At 31.2% G+C, this 13,539-nt stretch overlaps 1 protein-coding gene across 4 annotated transcripts; it reads left to right on the top strand.

Annotated features, from left to right (window-relative positions):
• The first annotated feature begins 609 nt into the window (after positions 1-609).
• Positions 610-7,138, top strand: LOC145034906 (Pseudouridine synthase family protein). Of its 4 annotated transcripts, none has more exons than XM_078983577.1 (15): positions 611-769; positions 848-907; positions 3,377-3,497; positions 3,608-3,680; positions 4,280-4,325; positions 4,654-4,764; positions 5,008-5,089; positions 5,329-5,425; positions 5,566-5,626; positions 5,714-5,844; positions 5,932-6,040; positions 6,119-6,242; positions 6,336-6,443; positions 6,577-6,648; positions 7,008-7,138. In XM_078983577.1, the coding sequence occupies exons 1-15, from the start codon at positions 701-703 to the stop codon at positions 7,034-7,036; spliced, it is 1,293 nt and encodes a 430-aa protein (XP_078839703.1). In that variant the 5' UTR covers positions 611-700; the 3' UTR covers positions 7,037-7,138. The 4 variants fall into 4 exon arrangements, 3 of the variants coding, with proteins under 3 accessions (XP_078839703.1, XP_078839756.1, XP_078839629.1); XM_078983630.1 differs by having other exon boundaries at positions 5,932-5,983; positions 6,755-7,067; XM_078983503.1 differs by having other exon boundaries at positions 6,755-7,067.
• Positions 7,139-13,539: the final 6,401 nt, after the last annotated feature.

Genomic DNA, 13,539 nt, shown 5'->3' with positions numbered 1-13,539 from the left:
AACATGGAACGATGTCTTTTATGATTAATTTATGATAAAATAACTTAATTATCTTATTCATTATGAATAAGCTTGGTCTTGAATGGGACTGATTTAGATCAAAGCAGTTTCACGTGCTCATATTTTAGATCTTCTAGTTTCAATTTGAATATTCCTAGCAAAACAATAGTTGGATAAAACTCAAAAAATCATATCTAAGGAGTTGAGACTTTTATGATGTGTACGTATCTCTCAATATTTATCAGTATAATTGTTTTTTATATGAGGCCTTTAATTGTGACCACATATATTATTATAGAGATATTAACAAAATTAACCATTTTAATTCATTTAATTAACAAAATGACTACATTTTTTATGTTTTTCAAAAATACAACTTTATCCTGAACAAAAACAAAGAATTACAGGGGTGTTGAGAGTGATTTTTAAAATAACTTTTATTGGTAAAGACTAATTTTTGGTTAGAAAGAGAACTTTTGTAATTCAAACGTGAAAGGATAAAAGATGTAATTTAAGCTAATATAGACTTTTTCAAAGTGAAAGGATCAAATATGTAATTTAATCGAATTTGGAATTGCGAAACTGTTACAAGTACCCATTTATTCATTTAAGTCTCGCTCTCGCATTTTGTCAAACACTTGAGCTGCAAAAAGAGAGGGAAGGAAAATAGGGAGAAAACGAGCCTCCGAGCATCCTTCCCATGGAGAACCAAAGTGAGCTCATCGTAGAGTTAAGATCTAAGTTGTCTTCTAGTGAAAACAGAGTAAAGGTACATTGATTTAGTTTTTCGATGTATTATTTTTCTTTTTTACCTGTATTCGTTTTAATTTTTTTGATTCATCCCCAGGAGCTGGAAGCAGCGAATGCGAAATTAGCATCACTTGTTTCTAGTTGTATCTGCCACAAGGTTAGCCATCGGTTTCGTTACGACCGTTTTCTCTTTCCTTTTTGTTTGTTTGTCTATCTGCAAGTCGTAGTTCTTTTAGGACAACCGAAAAGGGAAAATCCTTGCCATTGGAGGCGATTTTTTTTTTTAATAATTGCAAAGTAGTTCAATTTAAAGGTGTTTGAAAGATTTAATTTGGTATAGGCATTTTAAACAATATGGGCAGGTTTTGCTTGCTCTTTGCAATGGCAAACAAGTAACAAGTTGTGGCTGTCATAACTAGTTTTTCTCAAAGTAAAAGATGTTTAGACACATCTTAGGATTCCTAGCATTTAAATTGCAAGTACTCCATCAGTATAAAGTGTGAAGCTACTTGGCAAAAAACCTTGAGTTCATAAATTGATATGAATGCATTATTTTTATATTAAAGAATGGTAACTATATTACAACTAGTGCTTTTGCATAATTTTGGGTATGCACAAGATAGTTTGGAATTCTGGGATCTTTCAAGTTACTCAAAACAACTTTATCTCTAATCTAAGTTCAGGCAGTGAGAATAAGAATCTTGGTGATGGTAGGCGTAGGACTAGGAACGAGTTTCTGGGAATTTCTTATTTAGTTGAACTTCAGGGAATTGTTTTTATCTCACAGTTGCTCTCTACATATACAACATGCAATACATATTCTTCAATGCCCATCAAGATACAGCTTGTAAATACAACAATGCTCATATATGACTCAAGCAAATGGAACTCATGCAAACATATGAATGCAATCTATGAAATGTATGCTCATTTGTTAAATGATTCATTTGATGTGTGATCCGTTTTAGAAATAACATGTACTCACCTCGTTCTTGAACAATGAATTCAAGTACATCTCCTTCCTACTTCTACTGCACACCATGCAGTTCATCACCCCATGACCAAGTTTAATCTACACGACTTTCCATGTTACAAATGTAAAGCTATGCAACACCAGCATATCACCTTCCCCATTTCTTGATATCCTCCATAACATCAATTAGTATGATCCTAATTAACCATTTTCTTGATTAGGGAACCAATACTTGTTCATAAACGAGTATTACAATGTTTTAACATTATAACCATCCATTAATCATCCTATTAATCCCATTTTTACCAATAATCCTAAGTATGGAAAAAACTACCCAAAACCCTCCATTAATTCTTAAATTCTTCATGAATTTCACTTGTGATCGATCTCCCAAACGACCCCCCAGTGATTTCTAATGTTAGGGTGCGTTTGGTACAAAGAAATGGAGTGAGAAATGTAATTCATTCCATTTCACTTGTTTGTTTAACACCGAGAATGAAGAAACGCGAAAAAAAATGATTTCCATTTCCAGCATTTCCATTCTCCATGTTGGTAGTGTATAGCCTTAAGAAAACAAATCCAACTTAGTTTTGTAATTTTCATGTAGACTCATAAAGGTGCTGCTTTTGTTCGCGACAAACCATTTATGCATTGCAACAAACATTGTACAATCTTCAGTAAGGATAAAGCTAGTGGTAATCAGGCTATTGATCTTGGAGAAGAAGATGTTGCTGAAGAGACGAAAAAAACTTCACCTATTGATGTTGAAGGGTTTGGGAATGTTCCTATATGTGAAGGACCAACTGCTAGTGTCACCAGTAAACGTAAAAGAAACAAAAGTAATGAAGTTGGTAGCTTTTATTTGAAGGCATCAAAAGACATAAATGAGAAATTGGAAAAGTTTGGTGATAAACTTAATGAGACCATAAACAATATAGGAAGCAGAAAAAATAAAGAGGCATGTGATATGAGTGACAAAGTTTTGGAAGAGATGCGTTATTTGCAAAATGTTAATATTAAACATTGTCTTAAGGCGATTGACATCATTAGCAGAGATCAATTACGTGCCCATTTGTTTTTTCAGTTGAATGAAGAGGGAAAGGAGTGTTACATAGAAATGATTGGGGATGGCTTAATAGCTTAATTGGTTGTTGGTTATGTTTTATTTACTTTTGTTTAATATTTTGCACCTCATTTCTCGAATATGGTTTCGAGTAATATGATTTTGGGATTTCTTTATATTTGGACCTATTTGTAAGTTGCTTCTTTATATTAGAATTATGTTTCCAAATGCAAGATCTATTTTATAAAATATAGATAGGATATATAATGGTAATTGACAATTATAATGGTATTATTGTAAAAGATTGTTGTTTGAGAAGGATAAACATGGTAAGAAAATTCATTTCCAGTTTATTGCTTACTACAACCAAACAAGGGGTACATCATGAATTCTATTTATAGGTGAGATCAAGTGGTTAATTAATAACCCAGTCGACTTAATTTGACCTTTAATAACCATTTGACTTTATAAAGTGTCATTGTCGTTTTGCACCCTTTCTTATATATATATATATATATATATATATATATATATATATATATATATATATATATATATAATATTTAAGTTCCTTTTTCACCCTTGTGCAGATGGAGGAGAATTGTGATTCTGATCTGTCGGACAAAAATATTTTGGATGAAAAAATGGAAAAGTTGAAGCAAGGAAACTGTGTTGAGAATGGAAAAAGGAAACCAAAGAAGAGACTGTCAGGTCTATCTTTGCTTTGACTTTTGTTGACTTTTGAGAAGACATTTTGTTACTAGCATTTATGTACTATAACCTACTACTGTTTTGTTAATGAAATGCACTCTTTTCTACAGGTTATAGCCTCAACTCCATGAATCATCTTTCACAGAGACTTGTGGCTCTGAAAATTATGTATTTTGGTCAAAGGTATGAAAATGTTGCTTTTATGTAACAAGTTCTCTTTACTAGTTCACTATCTATGATTCTACAATGTGTAATAAGGACTTGCATAGAAGGTTGTAAATAACATGTTTTTAAATGCAAGAAATCACAATGTGCTGCAATTTATTAATGTGATATATAGCATCCTACTTCCATTACTTTCTAAGACAACATTGTAGTTTCAATCTTTTTCTTAAAGCATTATGCTTCGAAAAATCTACCCAATTATCGCATAATACTTCTTCTATTCTTTTTCTTATTTGGATAACATTGGTATAACTGGGTAGATTTTTACAAAATGTAACAGGAAGAAATGAACGTACAATGCTATGATAAACATAATACATTGTTATTTCCTGCATTTAACCCTAAAACTGTAACATCATTGGTTTAGGATAATTGTATATATATATATTATATGACAAAGGGTCTTAAAAAGTTAAAACAATCAGTTATATACACTACACAGACGTTTAGTTAGTGACTTTGTTATTGTGCTCATATGTCAAAGCCTACAATTACCATATGCTGCCTTTATGTATGTTGTTATTGAATATTGACACTTTCCATGTCTAACATGTCAGGTTCTATGGTTTTGCATCAGAAGCTCAGATGGAGCCAACTGTTGAGGTAGGTTTGTGGATCTTTGACTTAATGTACTTGTTAGTATTTTAGTTGGTATTTAAATGTGGATTTTACAGGATTAGGGTAGAGAAAAGGAGAAATTATATTCAATCTCCCCTGTTTAGGGTAAGGTTCTCTGTAGAGAGAAAAAGAGAGAAAGTACAAGTAAAAACGTAAATGACAACCACCACACTTTAATACAGAAAGACCATTATACCCCTGTGTTGATCCAACCTAAATTGGAAGTCTAAATGATCAACCTAACTTGAATTTAGATAAAATAGTAAGTGCAACTTATTTGACATATATGATTTTGTATTATTTGTTTCATGAGTCTGAATTGTTCAAAGCACTTGAAAAGACGAGACTTGTACTTGGTGACAAGAAGGATTTGCAATATTCAAGATGTGGTAGAACAGATAAGGGTGTTTCTTCTGTAGGGCAAGTAAGTTGAAAAAAGAAGTAAGTTTTCAATTATTCTTTTATAAAAAAAAAAAATCAAAATCAGTTTATCCAAACACTAAAACCTAATTATATTTGGATCTGCATTATGTGACTGCTATCATAATTAGGTTTTAGTGTTTGGTATTGTAGATAACAATTTTTTAATTTATTATTATAGCTGAAAGAAAATAAATTCAAATGTTTAAAATTTTCAATTATGATAATTGTTTTGGCTTTGGCATAGGTTGTTGCTTTACTATTGAGGTCAAAGCTTAAGGAACATGGAGACAATACCTCTGAGGAATTTGTAGACAAAAGAGCAGAGGGTTAGTTACACTTGTTTGTGATAAATTTCTACACAGAATTTTTCTTATTAGTGCATTGTACTTTGAAAATAAATATCAAATTATATCAGTGAAAATTGTTTTTTTTTTTTTTTTTTGTATTTGGGTAGGATTTTCAAAGTATAATGTTTTAATGGGAAGAAATTAACATATAATCAGAAGTATGTTGCTATTTAACTCTAAATTATTAAAATAGTCTGTTTGTTTTTTTGTGTATTCAGAGGAAGAGCTGGATTATGTAAGAATATTGAATGGAGCTCTCCCAAATGATATTCGAGTGATGGGATGGTGTCCTGCTCCTGATAATTTTAGTGCAAGGTTTGTTTTCCAAATTTGTATCTTTGAGTTTTAATCAACTATATATATATATTTACTATTTAGTAGTAGCTTTTTAGTTTTATGAATTTCTTTGTAAAAGTAAAAGGTTGATTGATTCATTGTGGCTTGGTTGTTTGCAGGTTTAGTTGTCTGAGTAGGGAATACAGATACTTCTTTTGGAGGGAAAATTTAAACATATTGGTATGCTAACTTATAAATGTAATTTATGTCTTGGTCTTGCTGCTGGAATAATGAAACATTTTTTTTTTTATAAAAAAAAAAAATCAGGAAATGGAGAGTTCATGTAAAAGGCTGATTGGGGAACATGATTTTAGGAATTTTTGTAAGATGGATGCTGCGAATGTGCATAATTACATGCGCCGTATAACATCATTCGATATATGTCCTTGCAATGGAAGGTTTGAATTCAAACACACATCCAAAATTAAAGATTATTAAAAATAAATAAAAAATATTTATTGTTATTTATTCTTTTTGCGTTACAGTGATGAGCTGTGGTTTATGAGAATCAAAGGCAGTGCTTTCTTGTGGCACCAGGTTCGTTGCATGGTTGCTGTGTTGTTCATGATTGGCCAAGGTCTTGAATCACCCGATGTGCGTAACTTTTATTGATTCGAAATTTTGTTTAATTTGGAATGACATTATTTATTTATTTTGTATAAAAATGTTTAGGTCGTGGATGCTTTGCTTGATGTTGAAAAGACGACTAGGAAACCTCAATACAGAATGGCTCCAGAGATTCCATTAGTTCTTCGATCTTGTGAATTTGAAGGTCTCAATTTTATGTGCTCCTCAGGTACTTACTTTTTTAGTTTATAAAATAAAATAAAATAAAATCCCATCCCTTCATTGAAATTTGTTGATTTATATTTTTGACTTTTAAGAGCAGATTCCAGGCGAGCATTGCAGTTGCATTTAGAGAAGGAATGCCAGACATACAAACTCCAAGCTGCAATTTTCCATCAGGCTCTGCTTAATCTTTCAACCATTCAAGATGGTATTGCTGTTCTTAACATATAACATTTTTTTGAGTTATATTATATTATATATTATATGCAAAAGACATAAATGCCCTTCCTTGTCTGCCTCATCTGTTGGTCCTAGATGGTGATCTTTTTTCATGTGTGCAGATGTGAGTATAACAAGTAAGACGAAAAAGAAAGTTTCTTCTCATGTTCCTCTTATGTCACGTCCTACTGAGCGTAAGTCCCTTCTTTAATCAATTAATTAGTTTCTTTTTTGGCTCATTTAACTTATAATAATCATATGTTATGTTATGTTATTAATAATTTGATATTCATTGTACAGCATCTTATAATGAGCGGCGTGCTAAATTATTAACTTATGCTTTATCCAAGAAAACATTACAAGAATAACTATAATTTATTCTTTGTATTGTCATTCTTGTACCTTGTGTTAGCTTGGTTGGTTTGTTCTCATGGAATAGATTATAGTCACTAAATGTGTTTAAGAGATAGGGATTATAATTAGAGTGCATCATTATTTAAAGAGAATTTTTGATTGTTTTTTTTTTTTCTTGATTTTCATGTCATGAGCAAAGGCTTTTTGAAGGAATGGGTTGGGTTTTAAACTTACAGTGTAATTTTTTTTTTCTTCTTCACTCAACTCTTAAGTTTTTGGGAATTTTATGTTTCCAAAAACTAACTAATTTTATTTTTGTGGAAAATGTCACTATATGGTAATTAAATCTCGGAATTGTTTTCTATTAGGTGTATGTTGCACGTGAATGAAGTTGTATGGTGAAAATCATGACAATGTATGTTGAGAATAATACAAATAAAAGTGTATGGTAAAAGTATTGACAATATATGTTGTTTGAAAATATATGAGTAATTATACTATTAAATTTTCAATAGTTAATCCGCTTCGAAGTTTTTTATATTATTTTTTTATTAAGATTGCTTGGTATGCGCAACGCCAGAAGATGTTATTGTGATCTGACACCCAAAAAACGCTGACATGATGTCTTAAACACCGCCCATGGTGTGTTATTAGGTGTTATGGTGGTTGCCATGATAATGGCAAGTTCGCAACAAGAGGTAATGTCGTTTTGTCGCTTGATTTTTGGGAGAAACGGTCATGTTTTAGACCGTTGGTAAACAGTCACAAAGTAAAATAAATAAATAAATAAATAAATAAATAAATAATATCTTTTTTACATTTTAACTCTACTATGAATACACATGTAACCGAGAAGTGTTACCTACACAATACATTTATTTCTCTCAATTTCAAATCACATTTGACCGACTATGGATCAAAATCCAAACACTCCTTCAAACACAAAAACATCCCTTCTTCTCGGTTTTGCACAATATGAGGCGTATGCAAAAATCCTCAAGTTGCAAAGCTCACCACAACTACTATTTTCCAACAACTTTTTCAATCCCACTTCACCCTCACTACAATTTCATACACAAAACCTTTTCAACACCTTTTCTTCCATACCACAAACAACCATACAACCACCATCCATGCAACAAACGGTTCCCGAGACGCAAGCGAGGGGTAGTCGGAAACCAACGACCAAGAAAGGGAGAGCAAGAAGGAAAGGGAAAGAGGTCGTGGTCACGATGAAGCAAACAGAAGAAGAACCTCCAATATGGTGGACAACGGAGGAAGAGTATGCGTTGGCGGTGCCGTAGTACGGGACATAATAAAACCCAATTAAGGGAAACAACATGAGAAAAACCGCTTTTTGGGAAGTTGTGATCAGCAAATTTTGTGCAATCTTGAAGAAGGATGGCGCATATTGCAATCACGATATGTTGAGTGGCAAGTGGACTCAAATCACTAAGAAGTGTAGCAAGTTCAATTCCATCTACAACAAACTTTCATCGCACAAGCAAAGTGGTGCAACCGATTTCAATGTTTTTAGAGCTGCGAGGGAGCAATATCATGTCGAGACGGATCACGTTTTCGAGCACGGAATTTTTTGGGAGATTGTTAAGGACAACCTAAAATGGTTTCACCAACATCATCGGAACAACAATCCAAGAGGTATCGCGGCTCGGGTTCGGTCGACATTTCCTATGCATGCATAAACATCGACCTTAATATTGACACTGATGAGCTCCCGAACAACCTCAAAGACATCGACGAGATCTCCCCGCCTTAACGACCGATATGGCGTGACAAGACGAAGCGGGCACAACGACATGCAGATGAAAGCGAAAGTAGACTTCGAGAGTACGCGGAACCGAAAAAAATTGGTCGTCCACCAACGACATGACAATTAAAAGATATGACTTGCAACGTGAGCATTTTGGAGTTCCTACATAAAGAAGCCAAGGAAGATCGTATGGCGAAGGATTTGACAATTCTTCGCACCAGCGAGGATAATATGCCACAAAGACAAGTGCAAGTGCTCCGAAAAATGAAGGCAAAGATCGAACGGAAATATTTGGGCAACGAACAATGTATCGGTTTTATGTTTTTTTTTTTCTAAATTTAGGACTATCGTATGTTTTTGTTCAATGTTTTTTTTCCCTTTGTAATGTCATTATTAGTTTTTAAATGTTATTTCTAATTTAGGATTTAACTAAATTATATGTGTTATTAATTTATATGTTTTTATAATTATTATGGCATAAATAAAAAAACAAAGAAAATATAACAAACTGGAAAAATAGAAATTCAAAAATTCAAAAAAAATTAAAAAAGAAATAGAAAATAAGCGGTATGATCACATGTTATTTGGTGTTGTCTATTTTCATATTTGGTGTTATAACGTCAGTGTATGAATATGAGGAGGACGTGACATCTTTTGGGTGTGATAACATGTAATAACATATTGTCCACTGTTCAAATGTCTAAATAAGATGTTATAAAGTGATGACAACATGCAAATCAACTTTTAAGTTGAAACCATTTTCATTATTTTTGCTCATTTAAGGTAATTGATATAGATTTTTGCAAAGACTTCATCATCTAGGATTCTAGATAGTTTGCAATTCTCTTATTCTTTTCCCTCTAAATCCTTTATTCAAAGGCCTTTTCCGAACAAAAATTCGTAAGATCAATAAGGTACTAATTTCTTTCGTAGTCTATGCTTTGGAAAAGAAATATTTGTTTTTCTTTTATTTTCCTATTTGTTTGAAGGCATATATTAAATGATGATTCACTCATTTACTTATGTGTTTATGTTGGAAACGAATTACTATAAGCTCAAGTGGTATGATGTACTATGAGCTTTTGCATGCTTTTCTCATTGTTGTAAAAATTCTGACTAGGTCCTGATTAGTCCTTAGGAGCTTCCCGACCAACAAGAAGACGTCTAACGAACTACATAATAAGCAAAGCAATAGAAAAAGATGGAATTTTAACACTTTGAAGAAATTATATCTCAATACAAACTATTTGAGGAATAATCAGTATTGTATTAATCATATTAACCTATTTTGTTATGATATTAATTATATTTAAATTTTTAAAATTCAACAAATTAGCAATCTAGGATCCTTGATTAATCACCGTCTAACCTATTAATCCATTAACCTCAGTTTACCGATTAGCTAACATCGAACGCTTTTTACAACCTTAGATTTAGTAAATAAAAATTGGTTTTTGTTTTTCCAAATTTATGTTGGTTTTTAGTCAGGCTGCTAGGTTAAATGTTAAATGTTGAATGTATATGTTGAAGGGTCATCACTAGCTTAATATATTTTAGTGCTTTAGCTAAAATATGTTTGAATGTTCTAGAATGCTTTGGAACATTCTGGACATGATGAAAGTCTATGAAAGATTCTGGAACATACCCAAAGATCCTAGAATATTCCAAAACATCATTGAAGACCAGGGAAGGTTATTAGAAATTCTAGAAGATCGTGGAAGACCCAAATATGTTTTAGAACTCTAGAACTAAGTAGAATGTTCTAGAACTTGGTACATGTTTTAAAACCTTCCAAAGAGGAGGTAACATGTTAGGAAACCCCAATAAATAGCAACCCATATAAGGAAAAATCAAATAAAACTAAGTTTGTAGTCTCTCAAAGTGTATGTCCTTCTTAAGCGGTGTTATAAAAAGTGTTATATGAATTAGCCTGTGTAATTTCTCCTATGTGAAAAGCCAACCCGCATTCTCTATACTTTCTCTTAGTTTCTATTGCGTTTTTTCCAGTAAATCATTTTGCAAGAAAAATGTAGAAATTATGGATTAAATGTTATTATGGTGAATGATCATGGATTCATCTTCTTAAATTCGAATAAAAAAAAGGGATGATGAATGTCAGTGAAGGTGGTCCTTAGTTGATTAGTAATGTCCATATTTCCATTTAGAGATAGAGGTCTAGGTTGGTCTTGTGCAAGCCTAATGCTAGTGTTATTTATGTTTAGATGAAGATTTATAATGTCCTTACTGAGTATTGGAATAGCAAAGGTGTTGCTCTGATTTCCAATGAGATTGTTAAGCCCATTTCTATGGAAAAAGAACAAGTCTACCGAAAGCAATGTTGTAACTTCCAAAAATGAAATAAAGGGTGAATGGGATATTGATGCATTATATGTCATAGAAAAGAATGAGACTAAAGGAAGACTAATATTCATAGATGCCAATGTGAATGGAGGATAAGGCATTGGTAGATATAGATGTGTCTAATAATTTCCTTAATGAAGGTGAAGTTAGGAAGTTAGGCATCCAAATCCAGGCTTGGTTAAAGTCATCAAATCTTTATTCAAGCATATCCTTAGCTTCATACAGAGTACCCCTAAGGTAACATAATCGGAAGGCACCATAGACTTGGCAATAATGTATATGAATAATTATCGCATGATATTGAGAATTGATTTCCTAGACAATGTACAACCCTAGTCATTTGAGATAGATGATACCACGTGTATCACTTAAAGTTTAATAATTAATGTTGTATCTTTGAAGGTAAATATAATAGGGTACCAGATCCTATTAACTACGCGACTCAAAAATTGTCTCAAAAAGAGTAAGATAAAGTTATAAACAAACTTTGGTTTACATAGATATTTGGTTTTAAACACGGTTTTGCTTTTAGATTTATAACTGGAAACAACTCAGCTACCTCCTTGGCTCTCAAACCTTATGAGGACATAATGTATAAGACTTCAATATTAATTATAATGATAAGTAAAGTGATGCAACATACTCTTTACAAGGTGAATCAAGAAAACAGATTTTAGAAACCTACATGTTGAATTTTAAAGATTGGGATTGTTGTGGGATAACTACATTTGGTCACAAGTAAATAATGGGTTGACAAGAAAAATTGAACATAAAGTATCTAATCTTGAGTTTTGTTTTATTTTTTAACTTCTTCATTTTTTATGGTTAGTAAACTGAAATGCACAGATGATTAATTTGAAAGCGATATGAAATTTAAGTGGCCAAACAGTAAGAATTCGTGATGAAAAAATTGTCAGAGCAAACATCATCAGAACAAACGTAAAAATAGTTACCAAAAGTTACAAAAAAACATCCAAGCAAAAACTCTTAATCATCATTTAAAAATTGCATTTTAGATCGATCTTTAAGAGCAATCTACTTTATATCAATTGGTATTGTTACTAACACGAGCAAACAATAAGAATCTAACAATAAATTCAAATAAGTCAGCAACACGTTAACCTAAGGTTTCAAAAATTGAAAAAGGAAACGAAATGCTAAACCCTAAATTTTCAAATCAAATGGGGGTTTGAGATCATGAATTAGAAAATCTTGATTAGGGTATTTTCATTAGTTATGAGTAGTACACAATCGACGGTTACCTGTTGCGATTGGAGAGCGTACAGAGTGAAAGTAAAAGCAGGGTCATGGTAATAGGGACCAAAACTGCGATCTGGACAGAACTTTGTCAAATGGATGATTTAATTCAAATAAAGAGTACGAATTGGAGATTAAAGAGTCATTAGTGACAAGGAAATGATACTTTCTGAATGATGTGATGAAAAATACAAAATTATCCTTGAAGTTGAATGAGATTTAAACTTGCAAAAAACTATATTGCAAAAAGAAGAGAAGAAGTTAATCAGATGAAAAACAACCTTCAAGAGTTCTTAAGATTGTTGGATGTTAATTTTAATGTTGAGTTTAATTGTGTGAATAAATAAATATAAACGATAATTATTATTCACATGTAGTTTCAAAAAAAATGAATAATCAATGTGTGGTATGTTATATATATATATATATATATATATATATATATATATATATATATATATATATATATATATATATATATATATATATATATATATTTGTCTTCCATCAAATAAAAAAAACACTTAATAAGTTTGAACACATTTCACCTTCTTACCAAAGAAAAATGTTTGTAAATACTACATTTATTTTATTAAGGTCATATAAATAATATGATGTTAAATTAACAAATATAATCAAGGAATCTCATGAATATAACATGATGATATAAATCAAATAGAGATTACAACTAAAAATAAATAGAAATCCAACATTTTGCATACATTAAACGAAACTTAGATCTAAAACATATCATATATCATATTTTTTGTAATCTTTGGAATAGAATTTACTAACGTATAAAAATAAATTTCACAAAATATCACAAAAAAAAAAAAAAAACAACAAATTTAAGTATTTATTTATAAAAATTAGTTTTCTTACATGACCAACTTTATGCGACATTTTCCATAAAGATATTACATGTTAATACAAAAGTATTATGAAATTTTGGCGAACAATTCAATGGAAGTGAAATTTATACATCAAATGTGGTGTATATAGAAATGTTACACGATTATAATACACAATTAATTATGCGTTCATATACAGTTGTAAAGAATCCAAACTTTTCATTTTTAATTCTTATTGATTTCATTTCTACTAGCATGACTCTTATTTATAATTGTTTAGATGTAATTAAATATTACAATGAAAATAAATGAACGACCGGTTACTATTCTTTTTTTAACGACAATATATACATACAATCTCCTCCATATATAGCATTAACCCTTCTGATATGTGTGAAAGATACCATGTTTAATCCTACTAACTTAAACACAAAGACAAACACACGATAGACAGTGTATCTATCGATTAACAGTTTAGTTCAGGTAAATAG

This window comes from Lactuca saligna, chromosome 1 (assembly GCF_052625555.1).
Source record: "Lactuca saligna cultivar CGN05327 chromosome 1, ASM5262555v1, whole genome shotgun sequence".
Lineage (NCBI taxonomy): Eukaryota > Viridiplantae > Streptophyta > Magnoliopsida > Asterales > Asteraceae > Lactuca > Lactuca saligna.
The sequence above is the reverse complement of the archived record's forward strand: the minus strand, read 5'-3'. Positions and strand labels throughout refer to the sequence as shown.

Excerpts from the sequence above, each read along its gene's own strand:
- LOC145034906 (XM_078983503.1), top strand. The coding sequence starts at position 701 with ATGGAGAACCAAAGTGAGCTCATCGTAGAGTTAAGATCTAAGTTGTCT. Across the intron at positions 3,681-4,279 it reads ATTATGTATTTTGGTCAAAG|GTTCTATGGTTTTGCATCAG; the intron begins GTATGAAAATGT and ends CTAACATGTCAG. Across the intron at positions 4,326-4,653 it reads AGATGGAGCCAACTGTTGAG|TCTGAATTGTTCAAAGCACT; the intron begins GTAGGTTTGTGG and ends TTGTTTCATGAG.